Raw genomic sequence first — 26,355 nt, 5'->3', positions numbered from 1 at the left:
TAATTCATTAATTACTTCCAACCCCTCCAAAGCAAAGAGGCGAAAGCCATCACGATCGGCGTCTCCTGTGTCCTGGTTTGCTTTATACACCAGGCGTGCGGTAATCACTCTGAAGCACCACAATAGAATTCTTTGTCACCATTGTTTTGGATACAAAATTAAATGGAAATATGGGAATGTGTTTACAACTAGAACGAACAGGCTGCAATTCACCAAAATGAGGCAAGTTTCCCGTTCTGAGATACACTGTGGTTTTTTTTTCCATCTTCGTTTTCAGATAAAAACTATAGATGAAGAACAGCTTAGTGATCTCTTTGTAAAGCTGTTTTTTTTTTTTGAGGTTATGATACACCAGAGAAAAAAGATAGCCTACTTGTTACTGCAAAAACAAAACCACCACCAACAAACACCAGCAAACAGCCGGCGCTGTGTGTGTAGCGGAGGAAACAGTATACAAATTAATAATGTGCACTGCAAATAATTTTTATTGCCTGAAGCAGCAGAATAAAATTGTAGCCAATACTAAACTGGGGGATTAAACATTCATTTAGAGAACAGTAATTGGATGCTAAAATTAAGAAGGAAGTGGAAAAGGTCACCATGTATATGAGTCCACAAACAAAAGTCTCTAAAGCAGAATGTCCACTTTGTTGTTTAGTGAAAAATCATCAGAGCGCTTTATAATGGGGCTTTGGAGGAGAAACTTATCTGGCAAGGACAGTCTTCAATGGAGCTTTAAGAAAACCCCCTTCCTCGAATATTTATGTATCCCCCACCTCACCACCACCCCAGGGTTAGCCAAAGCATTATACAGAACTGTATAATGTGTCGCTGAAGTCACGTTCGCGTGAATTTCCACTTTTTATTAGTTGGAGCACAAATTGCAGCTGCCACTTGTACCCAGCCAAGCCCAAGAGTGCATTAGGGCCAGTGCTTTCTTTTCGTGTCCATGAAATTCCAAGTCGTTGCTATGCCACGTGTACTAAAATACGATCCTTTTCAGAGAGATCATTCTGTCTCTGCACTTTATTAGCATGAACCGTTCTCCAGGGTTTGTTTTTTTCTTTTAAAAATACTGATCCTTGCTATTTTCTCTCACTAATCTGTATTCCCTGAAGGAAGATACAATGTAATCTAGTCGCCTTCATTAGTAGGTTTTTAAGGGCACTGAGATGTGGTGTCACAGGGACAGGACTATATTATCCAGGCAGTCACAATGGCAGGTATGTCATTTTCCAAAGAGAAACTTCATTTCAATGTAAATCTTCTGAGGAATAGTGAAATAGGAAGGTAGCAATGAGAAATGAAAGCAATACTTCCTAAATAAAATGTCTCTTAGGAACCTAACAATAGACATCAGTGTATCTTTACTAGGCAACGCAACCCAACAGCTTGCAAACCTGGAGAGGATGCGGAAATAAAGTGCTAATATCTCCTTCAATTAAACAATGATGTCTGGGTATTTGTTCATTTTTAAATGATTCCTTCCTAGAAACTCACTAGGATCACCTAGCAAATAAAATATTTGCAACAAACTGTAAGACACCATCGCGGAAGTCTCTGGGGAAAATTTTTTTTTAATGCCATAATCAGAGTTTAACTTTTAGGATACCAGTTAAGTCTCAACACTGTGGATGTCAGTAAACATTTTAAAATAATAAAATATATTTTTGGAGCTGTTTCAAAGTCACATTCATCATGAAGTTAAGGGAAATGGGACATACTAATGTGCCTAGGAGACACAGACAAGTTATGTAAGATGAGTAAGTTCTAGAAATCTGCTGCACAAACAGTTCACAACACTGTGCTACACACAGAAAATCTGGTAAGAGGGTAGATCCCAAGTCAAAGTTTTCTCACCACAATAAATCATTTCCAGGATAGCTCAGACCACCCACCAACTAAGGAAGTCCATTCATCCCTGGCATATTGCCCCCCCAACACCACTAGAAGCCAAGGCACTGTCTCCACCCAGGAGTGGGGGCGACGGTAGCAGTAACTGCAGTGACCTCCTTATAAAACTCCTTCAAATGAAAACTGTGACTGTCAGTGAGGAGAAGGGAAAGATGATGACACTACAGCATTCACTCTTATTGTCAAATGAATTCAACAGGAAAATGCAATAGTTCCCGTGTTATTCCATTTATTTTTGAAAACCATGCTTGAATATGCAACACTAAGGGATGGAAACCACAGCCAGGGCCTGTCTCTCGGACTCTTGAGCCGGGAGTCTTCTTAGGACTCTTCCACCCCAACAAGTTTGAATTTCATCAACAACTTCTCCTGAGTCCTACAGATGCTTTACTATGCTCGGATCCACGATGAATAATATATTATGATCTCAAAGATTTCAAAAAGGGAGATGATAAGGATTATGTGCTTGCTAGAGTTTTCCAAACACACTGAGCAGATAACCAGCACGGGTCTGCCGTCTCGCTCAATATCACTTTAAACTGCCAGAGAAAATAGAAAGGAATGGAACCCCTGGGTAACTGCAACAAGGAAGCCACCTTTCAGGAGGGTGGGGACGCAGACTGTCCCAAAGATCGGCTGTGCAGCCGAGGGAAGACTGCCCCCTGCCATTTCACTCTCCTCAGAAGGTTTACATTGAAATGAAGTTTCTCTCTGGAAAATGATGCACCTGCCACAGGCACCGTCTGCTCGGATCCATAGTCCTGTCCCTGTCCCTGTCCCTCACAGGCTGAAGACATTTCACAAACACTTTCCAAGGAGGAAATGTTAACACCAACGGCAAAGCCACGGCGTGGTGGAAGCAACTGCCAAAGTGGACAATGCAGCAGCCAGAGGTGGGATGTTCCCTTTGGAACAGAGGCCTCAGGACACAGTGCGTGCTGACCACACACTGCCATCCCGTTGGTTCCCACTGGGAACCGGTCTGCTGACTGTTACCAGCCCTGTTTCACGCACAGGTCTTCCTCAGACATGTGTCTAAATGTTGCTTTGCCGTATGGAACAGATGTCATTGCATTAAAAAATAATAATAATAACCCAGAAATTCAGAATTGGATAGAACTTAATGGTCGTCTGGTCAAGTTTTCTACTTAATTTAAACCTGATCGTCATAAAAGTCAACAGCTGCTATATAAAGAGTTTGATCACTTGCATAAGAATTTTTACTCTTCTGATTGGATCAGTAATTACTGACTTAATTCAACAATTGCCCCTAACTTAACAAACACATAGAAAAAAACTTAAGTAATCTGTTTTTGCTCAACTTGTTTGAATCACACGTGGAGGGAAATACTGGTGGATAAAAATTCCTACAGCATGTACTCAGCTGCACCATGAACAAACTCCTACAGTGATCATTAGCATCTTTCATGAGTAAAGAGCACATATTCCCATCATGTTAAGGGCTTTCAGAGTACTTATGTGAAGTGTTTCCAGTCTTCTTAGTGCTCTGGTCGATTTTCTTCAACATCAATTCCGTAGGACGGTGTTCAACGAACAAGCATGCAACATATTCATTTTATCTTAAATGAAATGCTCCCCACCCTCCACCCCCTTCTAACTTGGAAGGTTTCTCTAAAGTTGAACATTTTTAAAAACCACATATTTGGCATATTAATCACTTATGTTTCTTTATACTGTGATAGAGTCTGATTTTCCTAACGAAAATCCATTAAACCCACCTCTTCAGGCTCAATCAGTTTAAACTCCATGCCTCGCCCAGTCCAGGCAATGAAATGGGAATTTGAGGGGTCGTCCAGAAGAGCCACCAAAAACTGCCACAGCTGGAGCGAGCCCCGCCGCTGGTATGTGGGTCCCTCCCGATACATTCCGGGCTCCTGTTTGATGTCTCCTGAATTAACATTTTGTAAAGTTTATATTATTAGCAATACGCCATTAACAGAAATTTACATTAAACCAATGTTAAATGGTTAAACCACAAACACTTTATGGGTTTCTATTAAATATGTTACCATTAAATGGGAATTTAAAATACTTAGGGGGTTGAATGTAAAGCAGAAATCTGTCCAAACTCACAGACAACTATATGTAACATAGGAGGGTCAACATAAAACCATAGAAGTGTAGAATAAACCCCTTGATGTCATTTAATTATATAAAAAAAATATTGCTATTTTTCTCATTGATTCCTTTAAAAACCATAGCATCTAAGCACTTCTTTGCTTTTATTGTTAATATCATTACTCACTGCTCTAAGCAACCCTGAAGACAGACGAATCAATTTTGAGCTTTGGGGCATTTTATTTGCAGAAATTACATTTTGCAAACTACGATCTGTAAATATCTCATTGACCTGCACACCACAAACTTGCATATTTTAATGCAAACATGTCCAAGTAAATGTAATAGCACCTTAAACTCTGAGTTAAGTAATCTGCACTTTATATAAATCAGGAGACTCTCGGGGGCCATTTAGGGCACACTGGCTTCCTTCACACTGTTCTCCCTCCACACCGGCACCTTCACTTTTCAACTGGCAGCAAATGAAAATTCTCATTTTTCTTTATTTCTGGTGTTTCACTCACTGAAATTTGGCTTGCCACTCTTTTATTTTAAAAAAATCCAATTTAAAAATGTATACACCGGCATTTTCAACTAAATTTATATATATAAATATATTTTGGGGGGGGGTATGTGCCCCTAGCGGGGGCTGAACCCGGGACTCTCTGGTCTGCAGGCCAACGCTCCAACCGCTGAGCCAAACCGGCCACGGCTAAATTTATATTTTGAAGCAGGAAGGTTTGTTACATTTATTTGGTATTCACACAAAGTGTGATAAGCAATGAAGCAGGTTACAGCAATAACGATGCTTCTGGTGTGAACCTGGTCAGTTATCTCAGCTTTACCAAAAAACAAACAGATAAACAAAAGACTCCATTCATGACTACTGATTTTTACTCGTATCTCCAGCCCGTCTAAAATCTACAGAATTGGTCACATTGGGGACTGAATGTCTAGGGCTCCATGAGCGTATCATTGTTAATGCATGAACTTCTCCTCACCACTAAGGAAACAACTCAGACAATCTATCCAAGCGGATCTACTCACACTAAGTGTGGATTATAAAACAGACCAAGTCACAAGCTTTCTAAAACTCTTTCCTTTGGTCAATAAACAGAGATACAACTCTTAAAATAATTATGGAAAGAACACTTTAAAAACCTAAACTGAAGGGAAATTATTGTCAGTAGCTGCTAAAAATCATTATGTTGTTCTGGTCTAAGCTAGATAATATAGAAGTGTCTCTCTCTTCATATTGATTCAATGACAGCTTTATTTATTTTTTCTTCTTCTGAGATTTACAAATTTTTTGTGGGGGTAACTGAGCAATTATGCCAACAGAGTGAAACACTGTTCAATTTTATAATCTCTAAATTGTTTTTGCCTATAAATGTGACTGATTGTACTGGCCTTGTACAACAACAACAAAATAAACTTTTGTTATGTTCTTTCTTCTTGCTCTCTATTCCCTATAAAATGTAAGTCTCATACTATCGTCCAAAAAATGATTTTTTAGTATAAAATTGAAGAATATGTAAAAGTCAAAGGGAATAATCAAGACAGTTAGCTGCCCTGAACATCAGTATGCCATTGGCCTGTTAGATTATGTCATAATCCTGTCTATAGTTCTGAGCTATTTTTCTTCCTACTATGCCCATACTGACTACCAAGATTCCTTAAAATGTTAAGCTCACTAATACGGAACAGAACGATAAAGGTCATTCCAAGAAGTAAAGGCTTTATGCTTTGTCTCAAGAGAAAAGGTTGTAGTTTAAGAATTGCGATGCTCTCCTAATGGTTTAAAAATAACACAGATCATGCCTCTGAGACTCAAAGCTTAAAATCCACATCTATTGTAGAATAAAGCCCAAAAAAGTGACCCCTATTAGGGTTTTAACCCTGTGACCTTGAATGGATTTAGCAATTTAAAGGAAGGCAAAGGAAACAGATCTTCCCAAGACTTAGCATCCCTTCTGAGAAGTACAAGAGCTGCAAAAACCTTGAGAACAGAGGAGTCTACAAGCAACTAATTAGAGACTGAGAAGCAATTTGAGCATGACTTTGCTGTTTAAATGACAATTAAAAACTTCTGAGAGCTATCAACTCATTCCAGCCATGATCCCCAAAGTCTGCGGCCCCAGCTCATTGGAGGGCCCCTGCCCGTTTCCTGTTAGACAATCAGAGCAGGAAATAGGGAGACCACTCTGAAGAACCACTAAATCAATTAACTATTCAATTTGTACCCAGCCTTCCTCTAGATGCTGCCTTCTGCCACCCTTATCAAGAAAGGAAGATTCTATCTAACCTGACACCCCTTTCTCATATCTGGGACCTTCTCATTGCAGCAGCAAGCGATATTAAAAAGGTAATGCTTTCCCAACTCCCTTTCAAGCAATTACAAAGTCATGCCACATTAGTAATGAACATCTTCCCAGAAGAAACAAAGAAGAGGACTAACAATCACTAACCGAATGGGCAGCTATGTGGGGCCTGTGCTCCATAATGCATCTTTTCATGAACAATAAAAGGAAAGAGACCGCATTAGTCATCTGTACATCCACAGTAGCATGCTTTCCGTTCCGCTTTGTTAATTATGGGATCAGCTTTCAATAAATCTCCAACAACAAGCTGCATGTGCTCAGCAGGGCAATGGAAAGCCCTCTCTTACTCTACACAGAGTTCAGCAAGAAAGGCACTCTGGTTAGATCTCTAAAAATGCGATCTCTTATGGGACAGAAGAAAAAAGCTTCTTAATGGAGGCAGGAAAGAGAATGTATAAAAGGGAAGTTTAGCAAGAGTTGAGTGCATCATAAGCGACGTGCAGAGAAATCTTTACGTAGGGACGGTGACTGTTTTCAGGAGTGGCGAGAGGGGTCTCTTCGCAACCACTACAAAAATCAACTGGAAGCACAATGGAAAACCTACCGTCGAATTTCTCTGGAACAACACAGGTGTCATCATAAAACTGCCTGGGGCCCTTTTCAAACATGCAGCCTGTGGGAGAAAATGAGACACATTAATCGTGAGAGAAATGAAGCTCACAAACAATTTCAAATAGAACCATGTACACAAAGTTGAGGTAGAAAGTAACTGCCATTTTTTCAGGTCTGTGACCTTGGGCATATTACTTAACTCCCAAGCCTCAGTCTCCTCATCTATAAAGTGGGAATAATAATAGTAAACCATCTACCTTATAGGTATGTTATAGGTATATACACTTTTAGAATAGTGCCTAGCACACGGTGATATATGAGCTGGCTATTGATGTTATTACTAACCCAAGCACAGAACTCTCATCAACACTAGAAAACCTAGGGTTTCTAGCATCAGCTCCTTTTTCTTCCAAGTTTTGTTATTCAATGAGAAGAGATGAAAATCAAAGTAAATTACTGATATTTGCCTTGCATTAGTGCCCTGATGCCCTGAAACAGATTTGGTTTAACCCCTCACTTCCTTGGAGAAATGTCTAGGCTAGCCTCTTCATGTTTTCATTTTCAGTAGCCAAGGTAATTAAAACTTTTTTTAAACTTTGCTCTTTCACTGTACGTCCACAGAAAACAAGTGCAATAAGTTGACAGCTTTTCACTATGATTTTCTCCTTCAAATATCCTTGACTGTGGCCCTTTATTTAGTTGCTATCTTTAATCATCAGGAACAAATTTCATACAGTCATAGTTTTAGTCCGCAAATGTGCTGGTCTCTATTGTGGGTAGCAACAGTAGCAATAATTGCATTGTACTTGTGCAGACTGTTTGGTCTCAAGTATTTTGGATTTACTAGCTCATTATACAATCCTTTAAACACAGGGCTTTACTTCTATTAATACCATTTATACAAAACAACCAATATTAGACCAAACCTGGGATGCCTCTCATTATCTCATGGAACATAGATACATTGTTTACATCAAGAACAATGCACATATTTCCAGAAATACTTTAACATGGATGATATCCAGATAACATCACTTTTGGTTTTTCCTTTGCTGATATCAAAGTCCATTAGATCTAAACCTTCCACCAAGGTTACCATAAACACATTCATGGTAAACACTCCCTTTCTAGTCCTCTTAAGTGAATTTCTATTCTTAATAACCTGTGAAAAAGTGTAAAATCTAGGATATTTAAAAGCATATATTCTTAAATCTATTATCTTTTAGTTTTAAAACACTGACTTAGGTCTGTAAAGCAAAACTGAAGATTCCTCAAAGATACATTTCAGTCTGGAGCAGTAAGGTAGGGTCATCTATAAACCACATGTTCTATTTTAAAAGGATGTGGTTATTGGCAAAACAAAAACCAAAAACAAAACCCCACAGAAATCCATTTTTCAGCTGTTTATATGCACATGACTCAATGTTAACAGCCAAATGTATGCTATCATGACCTGAAAAAAAAAATCTTCCTTTTACTTTAAAAAGATAAAGTTTAAAAATAATGGTTTAGGAAACATACGTATTTTTTCCCATAAAGTATAATGATTAAGTGACAGCATCCTTGGGAGGCTGATGAGTCTGACTGGTAATTGTAAGGAATTTCAATAATGGAAAACTTAACTTCTGTTCTGCTGGGATGAGCCAGGAAGCCTTCTTGCCTCATATAAATGGAGTGGCAACTAGGCACTTCTGAAAGAAGAAACAACATCATGAGGGAGGAGTCCGGAGCTGAAAACAGGCTGTTATCAAGGGGCACAGTGCAGATAAGAGAGTAACAGGAACTGACACGCGTGGCCAGGAGGGGAACTTGTCAACACAGTTAACATTTCGGGCAGGGCCCACACAAGATATGGAAGAAGGGTGTTGAACCGATTCTCTTGAAAATGCACGGGAATTCCAAGTTCTATCCACATCCCGCTGGCTCGGGCTGGCTCTGCCTGCAATTCCCCGCGTGAACGTGACGGCGTCCAGGAAACAGTGTCGTGAGTTAAAATCCGTCTCGGGCCATTGATGGGATAATTGTGCATATCCCGCGGCATTCAAAGAAAACAAATCAACAGAAACTAACTCATAACTTATTTCATGAACAATGGATGGGGGTTACTATGAAAAGATAAAATTGCTAAATCTCTCAGGAATTCCTCCGGCCCTTTCAGATGACTGCTATTTCTTCTGCCCAGAAAAAAGCATGACTGACCTTTTATTTTGGTAAGTGCGCAGGTCATATTCAAAACCAACGAGGCTATACAACAGAAATCCAAACTTTCTGTAGCAAACACCGTTATTACCCCGAGAGTGACGCCTTCCCTGGGTGACCAAGTTAACCCATCACTGAGAAAATCAACTTGGCTAATGGATAAACTTGAGTCATACAGATAGCTGTGTTTAACATGTTTAGTAGCTTAGATATGGAGAAAAGGACAGAAATATGGATTATGAGACAGATTAAAATTCAAGTCTTTCATTTACTACTAATTAAAGTAAATACTTTACACACACCATATTGTGGTCATATTTCTTTTTTTTTTTTAAATCCTCACCCGAGGACATTTTTCCATTTTTTGTTCAGGTAGAGTGGGAGGGAGAGAGAGGAACAGAGAGAGAGAGAAACATCGATGTGAAAGGGACATATCGAGTGGCTGCCACCCACACGACCAACCAGGGCCGGGGACAAACTGCAACCGAGGTACGCGCCCTTAGCGGGAACCGAACCCGGGTCTCTCCGGACCGCAGGCCGACGCTCTAACCGCTGAGCCAAACTGGCCAGAGCTGTGTTCATATTTCTATAAAATAGAGGGTCAGGGGTTGTCTAAAGTCTACTACGGTCCCATGTTCTTTGATTCTGAAGGTGGAAGTTCACTCACATGATCAGAGGTGGAGTCAGTGAAACCAATGAAATTTAATCTTTAGGACCCTGCACTTTCGAGAGTCTCTTCTGAGCCCTGAACCAAATTTTTGTATATACAGTTTCATTTTCTTTTCTTTAAAAAATATTCCCTCCTGGCTGGTGTGGCTCAATGGTTGAGCATTGACCCATGCACCAAGAGGTCGCCAGTTCAATTCCCAGTCAGGGCGCATGCCCAGGTTGTGGGCCAATTCCCCAGTGGGGGGCATGCAGGAGGCAGCCAATCGATGTTCTCTCTCATGGATGTTTCTATTTCTCTCTCAAAAATCAATAAAGAAAAAAAAGTTTTTAAAAATATATTCCCCACATTTTGTAAGTTTTAAGTTCCACAAACCTGGGCCCAACACTACATATAACATTTATAGTTTTATAGGAAGTTATAAATACAAGTTCATTCTGTCTTCTGTATGTATTACTAAAGTTTTTTAAACAACATATACAAAGATAAATTTAGAAAATGTACAAAACAAGTGTACTATTTAATATGAGAATATGTCTTCTTTGCTACCACTCGTAGTAAGCACATGACCAAACAAGTAATGAACATTTAAGTGAATTGGAATATAAAGACCCTTCTCTCCTTTTAACTATCCATCTGTAGACTTTCATGTTATAGATACTTGACTCAAATGTCATTCTTCATTGGTCTGGAATGCTCCATTTTTAAAGTCTACCTGATCTCTTTTTAAATTTGTGTGGTGAAGAATGTCAACCAAAATACAAGACCGTTTCTTTCACAAGAAAAAAAAAAAAAAGGTGTATCATATGTGGTTTTAATCAAAACTATTTTAATGGCAACCCATCATAGCAATACCATTTAAAAGTATGTAGGAATCGATGGCCTACAAGTCAAAAACAGTACGAAACTCCTCATCAACCGTTTGATCACACCATGCCTTCTTTATATCAAGTACTGCGTGGTACACAGTTCTGACCCCACAGAAGGCAGAGGGCACCTTGCTTGCTGCCGTCGGAACCACAGCAGGGTGGAGATGGAGTCGATCTTTTGGGTTACCAAATAGCTATACATTTTATCCCGACTGTTTAACCAACGGTCCTTCAATGTGATTTTGATGTGTCGCCAGGTATAACGACCCTCCAAGCGGCTGGGCCAGGCAGGGCAGTGTGAGGACTCTGCCATCAGCTCTGCAGCTGCCTGTAGGCCAGCTCTGCGTTGCACCAGTGCTGACACCCTGCCACAGAATACTCTTCCCGACGCTGCCCAGCTGGAGAGTGGCTGCCAAACAGCTGGCTGGCTCTGGAGGCAGCTGGAGGCAAATGTATAGGCTGAACTCTATTACATCAAGTGTGTGACTAAATGGAGTCTTTCCTCCCCAGAGGAAGAGAAGAGAGAGAGAGAAACGCAAGCATTTCTAAGAAAACCACCATTCAAAGTTGAAGGAGTCTCTTATAAAAATGCTGTAAGATAATACCAAATAAGCTTACCCGTGGAAAACTAGATATTTAACGTCGCAGATAGGATCTGATGGATAATTTCACTAGTACTCATGTATCTGTTGAGCTGGCTGCTTTCTTGATTCTGTTGTACTTACTCTGTAATGGTTATTCATCTACGATATTTAAAGTATACTGATTTAAAATATAATAAATTAATGACTGATAATAAGGCTAAGCCTGACCCTTAGTACATTTCCAAAGGCCCAACTTGTGATCTAATTTCTACAAAAAAAAAAAAAGCACTGAATGGCAATTTATAAAAAAATTTTATATGAGAATATAATTGTGTTTTTGCCAGTTCTTAGTACTATTTATTATACCCTAGAGTGAATAAAATTAACATCTAGCAATTAAAATTGAGACACTTGGCTAGCATTGTTTAAATCCAGTCTATCTTTAAAATCGGTGTCTTTTATATGGTCCGGAGAAGCCTGCAAAATTATGGCTAAGAGGAGTTTATTCCCCTAAAGTAACTAAAGTCATGTTATCCTAAAGTGATATCAGTTAATTTATGACTGTCAGAGTAGGTCAGACTCTAATCAAATTGTAGAAACATTTCCAAAGTGATTATTCAATCAAATGACTAACATGGTTAATTAGGAGCCATAAACATTGCTCTGAAGTTCATCAAAGTAATGACTTGCCCAGAAAAATTACTGCTAATTAAATTGCCTGCTGCTTTCATTTCTACCTTATCTAATAAAAAATCCAGCCAATGAAGTTTGGCATTACATTTTAACTTCTGCTAAATGCTCGTCTAAGATCCCAACTAGCTAAGCGGGACTTCAAAGGCGAATGCTTCCTGGCGGGGGGCAGGCACTGCGATGCATTCTCTCCTCCTTTCCTACGGGAGGAAATGTACACAGTTCAGCAGCAACAGGGCTGTGGTTTGACCTATGTACAGACGATAAGATGCCCGCCTTTTTACAATGTCCTTGTCCGTAGATACTACTCTTAGGAGCATTAGTATAGCTCAGTGATGACAAAAGTGTACCTTGTCATCTAATAGACCTGGTTTTGAATCGAAGTTCTGACATTTCGGGGTAGTATGACATTTTGGTAGTTATTGAGAATATCTAACTCTCAGTCTGCACATCTGCTAAATGGGAATAATGGTGATACCCTTCCAAGGGTTGTGGGGGGGATCACCTGGGGGACGTTTTGGGCAACATTTCACCCAGTATCTGCAAAAGGTGAGGATTCATTATGTGCTACTTATTACTAATAAAAGAATCTATTTTTAAGTGAACCTCACAAGTGTTTAAATGGAGTGAACCACAGTATTTGAAACTAGAAGTATCAAAATTATTTTTATAATCTTCATTTGCTGTGCTTAAATCATGTATCTATTGAGAGGGGTTGACTTGTTGCTTATTATTCTGTAATATTCTTCACAACTCTATCTGTTGACCTATGCTATTTAAAATATATTGATTTTCAATTCATTATAAATCTATTTATTACTTATAAGGTTTAGGTGAGAATCTCCATTACATTTGAAAAATATTTGGAGGTACATTTTTTGAGCTTCTCTTTACAGTGGTACCTCTTGATATTGGGTACTAAATAACTTTGGTTTAAAGTTTCAAATTCAATCTGTACGTTGAATTATGCAAATTTAACTTAAGAAAAATGACTTTTTAAAAATTATTTTGAAACTAATGGTTCAAAGAGCTCTACGATGTGACGTTTGTACTGAGCCAAATCAGCCTGCAGAGACTAAACTGCCTATAATTTGTCACAGCTGATCTAATACGCTGCAAAAATTCAAAGCAGAAAAACACTGTTGTCATTTGAATGCACTAGTCAGCGTAGGGGAAGTTAAGAAGAACCGTAAACTAACACTCCTAACAACCTGATTTGATTAGTCTTCATCTGTACTAACATTGTTAAAATTCTCTTTAAGATACGCAGGTTTGAAACTGAAAATTTGATTTCTCTGTCTCTTGACTTGCATTTAAAGCTGAACTGAGAAACAGAATACTGATTTGAGAAGCTGTACCAAGCATCTGACCACAAAGTGTAGTTTTGAATTTGCACATATCATACCGTAAGGCACTGCTCTGATGTGCTTATTTGCTGTACAGAGTGTGGAATGAAGGTTTCTCTTCAAGGCATGGTTTGCCTCAAGTTTCTAGTAGCAAATCAGGCCAGATCAGAGAGAAGATATATGTCACAATCATCTGAGATATCCCTGTAATCTGCTTGTTATCAAAGAGTATACAAACCTGGATATACTTCAGATTGTAAACTCTGAACAAGGGGGAAACAACACCTCTCTTTCATTTGATACTTCTGGGTACATTCCTGTAGCAATAATCAGTGTGATAACTTCAGAGTAAGTCTATAAGAGTAAAAAAGAAGTCCAAGCAAAATAGGAATATGTGTAATGTATTTAATGAGATTTTGCTTTCATACGTGTGTGCAAAGCAAAGATAGATGGAGTATCACTTGACCAATTCATTGAGGAGGTAACAAAATCAAGTTCACCTAAACTTGTGTGTTGTACATTGGTGATGGAGGAAAACTTTTCATATTAAATGCCCAGAGCCAAATGTGTGTGTTGACACATCTCAAATTATTGGTTACTTGGTAAAAAATGAGTGTATGTGCATTTGTGCATATGTGTGTATTTCAATGTATATATAGGAGCTTTAACAAGTTTTTCAAAAACATATATCTATTATCTAAAGAAATACTGAGCTGTATCAAGAATGAATTAATGACACCAACCTCATTCAAGGTGAGCATTATGGCATAATTTTCCAAAGTTGTATTTGTTAAACTTTATACTTTATAGTTGCTTGCTTTTCTCATTTCCTGGATATCTCACAGATTAATGTTTAAATTCCAAAAGTTTTCTAGAGTACATAAATAACACGAGCTTTGTGAAGATAGGTTTAAATGCAAATGCATTCACAGACATTCTGGTACAGCATCCTTTGACTCTGCATTTCCACTTGTCACACGAACAGATTTCATGCAGCTAATGGAGAAGACTTTATAATGTTTCCTGAAAACAGTTCTCATAGGAGGTAGTTTTTTATATCCATACAATACCTCTATTCTAGATCAGACCCAAAAGTAAATAATTCTAAAAATCAGGCCCAGTATCACCCTGGTCGTTTTACTCAGTGGTTAGAATGTCAGCCTGTGGACTGAAGGCTCACAGATTTGATTCCTGGTCAAGAGCACGTACCTGGGTTGTAGGTTCAATCCCTGGCCCCACTCAGGGTTGTGCAACCAATCAATGTTTCTCTCTCTCCCCCTCCCCCCTTCCGCTCTCTCTTATGAAACAATGGAACATATTCAGTGGTGATGATTAACAACAACAGAAAAAGGCCCAGTATTGATATGTCTGGATTCACTTGAGAAATAGAGCAAGTGTGACACCAAAATAGTCAAATTTTATCAGGCCTGTCTGCTGTCTGTCACCAAAGCACTATGTGAATATAATATCTTATCTCACGTGCAGAAGTCAGAAAGTTGGAGTTGGCTGAAATCTCAAGAGAGTGATGAATTTAGTATCACCTCATGCACGCTTGCATGGAATCTTTCTCATTAGGATTTTTAGTAAACTGTGAATATATAAAATCTGCAGAGATACTACTTCCACCACAGCTCGCATGAACTGACTCCACTGTCGATCAGCTTGGAGGACAGAGAGAAATACAGTAGTCTATATGCCTAGCATAGCGTTTGCAAAATGTCAAAAAAAGAAAGAAAAGGATGCAGTTACCTGCATGCAGATGCTTTTAAATCTTAAAGGCTATATCATGTGAAATGCCTTATAAAATTTTACTTACAAAACCACAAATTTCTCGTAAGCATCTGGGGTTTGGCAGGGACAGTACCCTGTACAAATAATGACCAGGCTCAAGTTTATATGACCTAAAAGCTCACAATTTTATTTTATTTTATTTTATTTGATACGTGCCCCTAGTGGGAACTGAACCCGGGACTCTCTGGTCCGCAGGCCGATGCTCCAACCACTGAGCCAAACTGGCCAGGGCAAAGCTCACAATTTTAGAAGTTTTCCAAGCCCGTGAAAGTTTTATTATGTTCGAGTTAAAAATAAAGTGGAAGTGATAGAAAACAAAACCGAGCACCATTGTAATTCTATTTATTGGTATAATCTGAGAATTAACAGAAGTTTAAAAGAAAATATGAGAAAAGATGCCATTAGCTGCCAAAACAGGCCACAAAAAATTTCTCAAAAAACAATGAAGTTTTAATTTTTAGTTTTAATATGGAATCGTTCACCTACTAGAATCTGCATGATTTGAAACAAATATATCAAGGGTTGCTCTGTCGGCTCACTGTCCTCTCCCCTTGGATCACCCCAATAGTCAGACGATTTATTCCCCTTGCTCTGCACGTGAAAACTGCCAGTAACCAGTTGGGTATGACTGTTTCACCCTCAGAAACGGCATACCAGTACTATACCTCATTTGTCTTGCACAGTGATTATTTTAATGTTAAGAATATATCTCTTATTTTTTCTTCTTTCCTCTAGACCCCCCAAATGTATTTGTAAATACTGGATAAAATAATGGCATCTTATTCAAGGACTGGCAGTCTTTGAGGATAGCTCTAAAAGTCAAGATAAAATCATCACAACAGAAATCTGTCATTATTGCCTCTAGGCCTAATACTATATTAGTAATGTTACAAACATGATCCCATTTAATCTTTACAGAAACAGGAAAGTATGAGAACTGTTCGGTCCTTTTCATAAATAAGGAAACTGAGGGCAAAAGAGTGCTCAGTGTGACACCGTAATAAGGAAAATAAGGAAAATAAGGAAACTGAGGGCAAAGCGTGCTCAGTGTGACACCGTAAACAGACATCGGGCCCAGGATTCGGTATAATATTACCAGTGTCATTCAAAGTGGGTGGTTTTGTATTTTTGAACGCTCAGAATAACAAAACCATGGGGATGAGGCAGGGACAGGCACTGGCCCGCTGAATGGAGCAGTCAGGGATACTTTCTAAACCTAAAGAGAATCGTCAATAAATCACAGTAACTCATGCTCGGCAGTCTTTCGGTTTTGTTTTGTTGGTTTTTCACGTGTATCTTTCAATATCTCTCCTTGTACAATTTTCCAGAGTTAGAAACAATTAACTAGAAAATTCACACACACACACAAACAACACAGGATAAAAACAACAATCATCTATTTACTCTCACAGAAATTCCTTGAAAATGGTTTCAATTAAGATTTCCGTATGTAAGGTTCAAGCATTTTATTAGTCTCCCTCTTCCTCTCAACTATTAAATAGTTAACTCATTTAAGTAGAGAAATCGTTCAAGTGTAAAAAATTCTGCACTGATTTTCTAAGATGTATTCTTTTAATAAATAATATTTATTTCTCTGTTCTTGTTCACATGTTCATGAAAAACACACACACACACACACAAAGAGATCCAAATATACACCCCTAAACGGTTTTATTTAATTTCAAGTTTTACTTGCGCATATAAAAACAGTTCTGGGCCTAAGCATCCTGGTTGTTTTCTTTAAAAAGAAACTAAAATTCTCACACTATAAAAGGATACTCTTCTCCCCCTTCTAATTCCCCCTTTTCAAGCCAGTACCACTCACAGGCAGATTAGCCCTCCCTTTCCCCTTTCCTGCCTGTAAAATCCAAGTTAGACAAACACTGCGCGGCTGAAATGACATATTTGAATGGAATTCAGACCCACCAGTTCCTGTTTATGTTTCTGATTTGAGAATGTTGTCTTCTCATTCACTATACATTAGGAACCCTGCAAGGCCATAAATAGTGTCGGGTTACATGCAGGCAGGACCAATGAGCATTAATCATTACTTCCAGTCAACTGGCAAAAGCAGCAGCTGATGGAACACTACACCCTTCAGCTCTGTATAAATGAACATTCCAGAGAAAGGGAGTGAGTGAGTGTGTTTCCTTTCAGTCTCCATTTTATGAATGAAACTGCAGGCTCTATAGAGTCCATTCATGTCGGAGAAATGCTTGCAGGGCCGTGCCCCTGGGGATCAATCCGTCACGGGGAAAACTGATGTGATTGGTTTAAGACAGCCCTCAGCCTCCCATTACTGACTTCAGTGCAGTCCCTGTCCATTTGACCTGTGTTAATGCATAAAGAGTAAATCCAGACTGGAGTCTCAATTCTCAAATCAAATCACTAGCCAATGCCACTTACTGTAACTGTAGATTTAGAGCATATTTAAGTATTTCTTAGAAAAACTGATCGAGTATACCAGAGTACCGGTTGGGGAGATTTGCTATTTTAACTCAGAAACGAATGAGGAAAACCCATAAGAGATAGGCTAAGCAATAAAAAAACAGTTAAATTGTAAGAGTTAAATTGTAAGGCCAATCCATGGCCTCTATCATAATAACAAAATCAATTAGGAAGACATCACGGTCACTTTTTACAATTAAAGCGCCTAAAAATCAGAGATTAAGTGATCTACTAGTCCACAAATAACTGGTAGAGTAGAAGAAAATTGCCTTTAGATATTAGAGAAACAGATTAAGATGTTAACATTTTCTGTAAGATCAATAAATAGCTCATTCCTTCCAATTCCCAAGTGATTCTCCACTTGGCTTCGCTGAAGCAATAGTTTTAAAGTTAGGAGAGGAAGCCAGCTGCCACGCTTCAGGCCACAATCAAATGACACTTAGTAACGGGCCAGGGCCAGGCTCGGCGTTTGGGAGTGTTAGAAACCAGGTACAAACGGCCACAGTTCACAGACACATACCTATTGCTGTCCTAGGAATTACTACACATGGTGAGACTTAAAAATACCTAGTCATAAGGAAGAAAAACAGCTATTTCTGTGCCACGATGGGAGTGATTTGTGAAGAGCCCGTGTTCAATGTACCCTAAGTTTTATCAGCCATCTGTAACTTCACCCTCAACTGCAAAGGAGACACTCCCCCCAGCGACCTGAAGTCACGTGGGAACACAGCTGTGGTCAACAAGCCCAGTCTACACCTCTGCACCGTCTCAGGGATCTGGACCACACCCACCACAAGAGGCATGAAGAGAAACGAAAAATGCCTGCTTTTTGGTTTTCAACCCATGAAGGATTGTCTACAATGCTGTTATGACAATTTAATCTTTACCTTCCAATTTCTAATATCTGGTAAATAAAATAGAGAATCAAGTTACCATCATATTTTACAATTCATAATTAAAATACTTGACACAGCCAGGAGGGGAGATGGTAAGGAGTCCTAGAATCTAGCATCCAGAGGAGATCTGGAACAGAGCAAGACCACTGAAGAGTGAAGATACACTGAATGATATGATATGATATGATATGATATGATATTATATATTATTATTATTCATTCCCAAACAACATTTTTTTTTCAAGGCTTCAAAAAACTTTAGTATTCTTTTGGGGATTACTTTTTAAGGTGGTTAGAATATATGTAAATAAAAAATGATGAGACAAAGCAGCATGTTTTCAAATGTAATATTTCATATTTTTTAAACTTATAGTTATCTATCATGGGTCTTCCATTTTGAAAAGGACAAGCCAGGACATTCAAAGTTAGTATCAGCAGCCTTTATGTCTCCCTGTGTCCCATCTGGCTACAATTAGTATTTTCAAAGGTTTCCTTTTGTAATCACTGCATTCCTTCTGTTTCTTGAACAATATTTTTGGTTGATTACATTATGTGGAACTCAATTGTTCAGAAAGGGTTTAAGAAAATGTATTAGAAAATATGTACGAGCTCAATTTATCCACAATATATCTCCTCTTATAAGAAATCATTTTCAACATAATATACCCTGATGACAGAATTTCTGAGATATTACTATAGTAATAGTAGTAACAACCATAATAATAATAGTTTAGAGAAAAACTACTGGGTAATGTTAGCCTTTGGGATTTTGTTTGTGTTCATTCTGTGCAAGTTGAGTGTGTTGACCGAGGCCCTAACACCTCATCCCCAAACACCTACAGCACTACGTGTTCATATTTCTATGTGGCTGTAGAAAATAATCACGTTCTTCTTGTTCGTTGTCCAATCATTACAGCCTCAAACTTTCACTTCAAAACCATATCATAAACCCTGCGAGGGGAATCCCAGGCAATGTTTATTAGAAGCAACATTAGAAATCACTTCCCCATTTTTCCTACTATATGACTACCACCAACACAGCAAGACAGAGAATAGCATTTATAGCACGAACACTTCCTCTCTTGCCATCTCAGAAAGCCATGGCTATTTTTATTTTTTTTATTCCTCACGGAGGATATTTTTCCACTTATTATCAGATAGAGTGGGAGGAAGAGAGAGACAGGAGAAACATCGATGTGATAGAGCCACATCGACTGGCTGCCTCCCGCATGACCCAACCAGGGCCGGGAACAAACCGCAACCGAGGTACGTGCCCTTGACCTGAATCAAACCCGCCACTCACTGGTCCACAGTCTGATGCTCTAACCACTGAGCCAAACCGGCCAGGGTAAACCACGGCTATTTAACTCTCCCGACTAAGTGCCAGCTTGGGTTTCCGTGAGTACCAGATATGCTGGCCAGCTCTGAGGGATGGAAAGTTAAATGTATTCTTAGTTTTAACATACTTCATATGAGGCAAATATTTTTTCAGTGTTGAGTTCATCATTTCTCTGCCTACATATTGTTTTTCAACACTCTACAGATCATTGTTCTCTAAATTTCAAGTTTTGTCTGTCGGCATTCATCAAAGGCCCAAGGTGATCAAGAAGTGTGTGAGAAACATGGGGGAAGAATGAATGAAGTTTAAAACAGAGGCTAGAAAAGACCTTATTTTTCCAAATGTAAGCTGTCCTTACTGCTGTTGTATAAACCGCAGTCCCTGTAAGCTTTCTGGTGAGACGTGGATTTGCTGACAAAAGTTTGGAACTGACTGCTCTAGTTAAATTTCAAGCCATCAAATTATCAGAGGTTGTGCAAAGAGTCAAGTCCAATAAGAAGGCTCAGACAATCTCAAAGTTCATTTCATCACAGAATTTTAGATCTGGATGGGCCATTAACATGCCACTTGTTCTTCTAATTATTAATTCAGCCTTTTCTGGATGCACTATTAGGAAAAGTCACTTCCTTAACGATCTCAACTCTTGCGTATGGCATATTTTAAAACAAGAAATAGAATGTATTCTAAGCCTAAATATCATCTGAAGTCCTATATTTTCCTTTCCTACACTGAACACCTAACAGAATAAATCTGAGGACCAACTAATGTGAAATATACACCTCCAAATTAGAAAAGGCAAACCTTTCGTCATAACAAAGATACTGTCATTGCCCTCGACAATGTAGAGCTTTAAAAAACCATAGCAAAATATTTAGTCTAAAAATTAGATAAAAGGATCAATAATATATGCAACTAACTATGGATTAAAGAAATTTATTTTGGACAAATATATAGAAAGACAGACTGTGAACCATGCACTAACTAAGAATAAGAACACCTTGGTTCTAGTTTGGCGGTTTCACAAATCATCTGTGTAACTGATGGCAGTGAACTTGCCTGAGCCTTGGACATAGTTATCTGTTCAACTGGGACGTGGAGAAGGAATATGAACTAGGTGACCTCCAACAGCTCATGGGTTTAAAGATTTATAGTTCTATGAAATAACGATTTGTGTCAATTTCCCTGTTTAACATAGTGCTAGCAACATTTAGCACCACGTGAACATTACAAGCCTCCAAACTGAAAGACCTCAGCAGTACCAGCAGGAGTGGCCCAAAAGATACACTTAAAAAATGCATAAATACATAAATATTTTCTTCTGGAAACAGGTCAACTTTCTCCCTCACCCTCTACTTCTTCCTCCTCTTCTCACAAGATGCAGACACACACTTTCCCCCATTTTCTCATTTCAGCAACCTTCTTCATGTCCCTGAAAGTTCTCCTTCCCAGTCTTCATCCCCAGCTCTTAGGGGATGAATCCAATCGTTTAAAAGATGCTTCCCAGTCATGCAACGGGTTAGTTTCATTTGCTGATCACCCCTTAAAGATACTACCCTAAGCTAACAAAAGAAAAAATATTAATGAACCAAAAACAAAACAAAAAAACAAACAAGCAATCAACGAACACAACTCTAACAAAATGTCGTGATGAATATCTAAGATACCTGCCTCACTGGGCATTTCAGACCGGCAAAACCTCATAGAAAAGCAAGAAAATGGAAAAAATACTATGATTCTATGAAAATGGGTGTTGTATAAGACATCCAAATGGAGCACTCAACACATATTTAGCCCTTTATATGTCGTCAGTTGGCCATAGAGGAAGAAAGAGAAAATCAGGAGGATTCAGGAAAAACCAAACAACCAACCATAAACCTTTATATCGCTTTGTGCAGCACACTAGGCTAGAGATTATGAGATGAAACAATAATAGATGAAATGGGACCATTTATAATTTAATATAATATAATCATGAGTACATTGCACTGGTTCACCAAATTGGCCCTAATATCAATTGCTTATCTCCCCAGTGTGTTCTGATGCAAGTGTTTTTTCTCTTCTCTTGAATAAAAATTTCTACTCTACTAATATTTTGCATTTTTTAGCTTAAATACCCTGCGGTTAAAATTGCATTCCTGTAATTATAATTATAACTAATAGACCTTCCATTTCCCATGTCATAATTAATGTCAGGCTTTATTAGAAGTATAATCATGCAGCCTTTTTACTTGTAAAGCTTCTTTTATTTTCACAACATTTATGTTATATTGAATTAAGCAATAAAGAGTTCCAGAGGCCTTCTGAAAAGACATCTTTTGATCATAGATGCTGAATAAACTATGAAAACTTTTTTTCCATTGTTTTTAAATCGCATAAGGTATTTCCTAACGTGCGATTTGTTCAACATCAGGAAGTGAACCAAGAAATCAATGATTCAGTGATAAATACATTAGATTTCTGGTAAAGGTCATTTAATGTGCTCCCAGCAAGGATGAAAGAACCAATGACAACAAAACAAATATCTGGAGATCATACTTATTGACTAGAATGCATGATATATACAGATGTGTAACTTAGTTGCAGCAATTTAGTGGCCAGTAAAATACATTGATGCCCACTAATTAATTTTTCATAGGCCTTGGTTCTACTGTTGCTACTATTCTTTTAGACCACATCCAGAAGATACAACTTTACTAGTCAACCATTCAAACAAAACAGACCTGTATCCTACTGGAAATATTGAAATTAACATTCAAAGGTATTCCACAACGTTAGCAATTTGAAATATAATTTAGAGGGGAGAAATTAACATACATGAACTGTTTCTCAAATGTTAAACAAGTATTTTACATGTAATTTACAAGGTATATGGTACACTCACAAGGGATGCCCAATATACCTTTAAAAAAGGATACTGAATTGTTATGGACAGAATGATTGTGTCCTCCAAAATCCATTGCTGAAGCCATATTTCCCAACGTGACCATATTTTGAGGTGTGGTGTTTGAAAGATAATTAGGGTTAGATTGGCTCATGTGGTGGGGCACCATGCTGGATTAGTGTCCTCACATTAAGAGGAAGAGAGACCAGAGCTCACTCACTGTCTCTCTCCACCATGAGGACACAGTGCGAAAGTGGCCATCTGCAAGCCAGGAAGAGGGCCTCATCAGGACCAAATCTGCTGGCACCTTGGTCTGGGACTTCCCAGCCTGTAGAACTGTGACAAATAATTTCTGTTGTTTAAACTTTCCAGTAGATGGTATTTTAGTAGAACAGCCAGAGCTAAGCCATGGACTATGCTTTTTAGGTTATAAGTGACTGAGAATCTGTGCTTTTGAGGGTCAGACAGAGACTATCTCTGAAGTTCCTATTTGTATGGCCCATAAATAATGCAATGAAATCTTTCAGCACCAGCTCCTCTTTTTGCCTTCACTGGATGATTTCAATTGCTTCCTTGTTTGGTTCATATCTTCTCAAGAAAAGTTACACATCCTCAACACCATGTTACTTATAATTTTATATGTAGTATAAATGAGAAGATGCTATATATAATCTCCACAACAATCAAGAAAATAGTTTCAAAGTTAATCTTCCTGGGATTATACATATAAAGACATTTCTATTAACACACAAAGAAACTCTGTCAGTGCTATGCTCTCTAAGTGCTTTTGAACCAATTATTTGAGCTGTTTTATATGATTTCCATGTAAAGTCTCTTGAAATTATGGTGAATTCAAAAACGATGCAGCAAATTAAAACGTCATTTGGAGAATAAGCACAGTAACATCAGTTAACAGGATTTGAAATGTACAGAGAAAAATGAAGCCTATCTATAATAAAGTCCATTGTATTGCAGGGTTCTTGATTATGGACATAAATCATAGACAAACATAAAAGGTTCTAAACTGAACCCACTATGGTACATTTCAGTGTAGTCTCCAAATTACAGGGCCTGGGCAAGAATTCAAATAAAGACCCGCACACCATATCTTAAAATTATAAACAATCAAACAAACAGATAAATACACGTATTTATTTATCTCTTCTCATTCCTTGAAAATATACCACCATTATAACCTGGAACTTAGGGCCATTTCTAAGATGAGCGCTGGAACAGGATGGTGTGGGGCTAGCTGCCAGTCTTCAGACCTCAACTCACCCCACTTCCTGCCACTCTTTCTGTCCCTCAAACCCACATTTTGCATTAAACACCCTGGGGCCTCACCCGTAAGCATATGGGCTAACGCAAGCTCCATCCCTATCCTCCTACAAACAGCTTCCTCTTGGCCACCTCCTTAGACCTAGGGGTACACACAGGAGCAGTGTGCTCTGCCTTCAAAAAAACTGGGCCTGGGAGGGCTGTCTGGGCAGAGATGCCATGGGCCTTGGGGTAGCTGGTATACCATCTGGAGTAGAGGCATGACCTCTGAGTGGGTGGTTCCTCTTTATGAATTTCTTGCTCAATGAGGAAGGGTGGCCAGAGGCCAGAGGGAGGTCTCAGTTATAGGGCCCCCTCTTGCCAAGCTTTTATGAGTAGTTAATAACAAAGCAAATAATGTTATGCAAGTTGGAAACTCAAGACCCAGAGACACTTTTCTCTCCTGAAATAGAACTGATAGAAAATAGCAGCAGGGCTCTTTCTAGAGAAGCAATAGTCCCTTCATAAAGAGCCTCTATAACTCTGCATCCAAACAAAAGGAAATTACATTGTTTCCCAACATTTCCAAATCCACAATCAGCTACTGACCACAGTTTCGATGTTATTAATATTTTCCAAATACATGGTGCCCTTCTTACAAGCACTGGCTTTTATTTTGGACTCTTTGAAAAAGTTCCTGAGATGCCTGAAGAGCAGATGTCTTGATTTTGAGTTGATAACAGGGGAAACTAAGCACAAATGAGTGAAGTAATTCTTCTAAGATCTCAAGGTCAAATTTGGTGGTAACAGCTGCAATAGATTTAAATGCTCCTTACTTTTAGAAAAACTCCCTTCTCCATCTTGATATACTATTTTGCGGGGCCTTTCTGCTTCAGGGAGACTAGTGCTAAGCCCTATGAATAAACCATAAATCTGTATTTTTGAATTCCTCTCCTAGTATGTAAGAATCTTTCATTTTGGACCCTTGGAATCTTGCCACCAATACAGGAAAAAAGCAACAAGAAGTAGTTAGGAGCAATAAGTGACCCAGTGCAGAAGAACATTACTTTCTGTAAACACCGTTATTAAATAGTGCTCTGGTAGCAAATAGAAGAAAAAGCCCAGAATCCCGAAAAGAATTACGAAGTTACTTACTCTTTCGGGCTGAGAGTGTCTAATTTTATAAACCGCACTCTTCTTTGTACTAGTTTCATATCTAGACACTATTTCAATCAGCAGTTCACGACCAAATGATTTCATAGCCCCACACTTCACAGAGGAAGATTCAAAGAAGGGAATAAAATCAGAAAGATTACACCACACACACACACACACACACACACACACACACACACACAACACACAGTCAGGAGCCACCCAGTCTGATGCCAACACTAATCAAAGTGACAAGCCAGTGAAAAGATTTCTTAAATGTAACTTAAAACATGGGCCTACCTGAATCATATGCAAAGTCTCTGGGTTCCTGTTTAATCATCAGAGGAGGGGGGAAGTTTTGGCTGGGCGCACCACCAACCATGGTGTTGTGTTCATACACGGGGTCGTGGTACTCCTGCTTAAAGCCTTGAGGTGGGAAGGGGATGTTGGGCTCAGACATCTGCCGTTGGTACATGGGGCGTCCTTCCCTTGGCATTGTCGGCAAAGGAGGGAAGGAATTACAGGGTTCAGAGAGCTGGCGGCGAAATCTGGGGAATAAGAGAGCATGTTTCAAATAAAACAAGAAGAAACACTCTTTGAAATACTGGTACAGTTTTGTTCATTGTTTAATGAACATGATACCAACTGATTCAAGTTGTAAATCTTTAGCAAAGACTAGATTTCTCCTTCCTGGGTCAGGAGCACTGTGCTTGTCAACCACGATGTGACAGGTGTCCCCTGCAATCAGTCCCTTGCAGCATCATTTTTGTACAATACAATAAGTTAAAGGTGTGCTTTAGTAGAACAGTTCACTATTTTGAGAAAACACATAGCCTTACAGTAAAAATACCCAATTCTAAATCAATTGGATCATTTACCAAATTTCCATATTAAGAGGGTCTCAACTACTTACATACTAAGGAAAAAAATTAAAAGAATCTGATCTCAAACTATCTTTTAATTCTGATACCAAACAATTCCAAAAACACACAAAATCAACCAAATAAAAACCTACGTACTGGTTCCCTTCCCGCACCAACAGTTACTGAGGAAGCAAGAGGGGTATGAGTGTCTTCTCAAGGGCAGGGCTCTTACATCTTCAATAATGTCTTAAAAAGCATTATATTCTAGCGATACATAAAACCGGACAATGCAGGGACTGATGCAAGCAGATTTTTAAAAGACCATCGCTTTATTGTCGAAAAGGAACACACAACGCAATGGCTTCCGATAGCTGCTACCAAAATCTCAGGTTGATGAAAATGAGCATAGACTGCGCAGCAGAACTCCAAAGATGGAGCTAGCAG

The 26,355-nt window shown here is 38.7% G+C and overlaps 1 protein-coding gene across 1 annotated transcript in view; it reads right to left on the bottom strand.

The window, feature by feature from the left end:
* Positions 1–26,355, bottom strand: part of ETV1 (ETS variant transcription factor 1) — an 87,346-nt gene that overhangs the window by 5,679 nt on the left and 55,312 nt on the right. The window contains exons 8-11 of the mRNA XM_036246872.1: positions 25,349–25,596; positions 8,551–8,617; positions 6,919–6,989; positions 3,654–3,823 (exon numbers count right to left, since the gene is read on the bottom strand). Coding sequence (XP_036102765.1) covers positions 3,654–3,823; positions 6,919–6,989; positions 8,551–8,617; positions 25,349–25,596 — 556 coding nt within the window. The remainder of the gene's footprint in view (positions 1–3,653; positions 3,824–6,918; positions 6,990–8,550; positions 8,618–25,348; positions 25,597–26,355) is intronic.

Source organism: Molossus molossus, unplaced genomic scaffold, assembly GCF_014108415.1.
Source record: "Molossus molossus isolate mMolMol1 unplaced genomic scaffold, mMolMol1.p scaffold_m16_p_7, whole genome shotgun sequence".
In the NCBI taxonomy this organism is placed as follows: Eukaryota; Metazoa; Chordata; class Mammalia; order Chiroptera; family Molossidae; genus Molossus; species Molossus molossus.
Note: the sequence above shows the minus strand (reverse complement) of the source record. Positions and strands in the feature narration are given on the sequence as shown.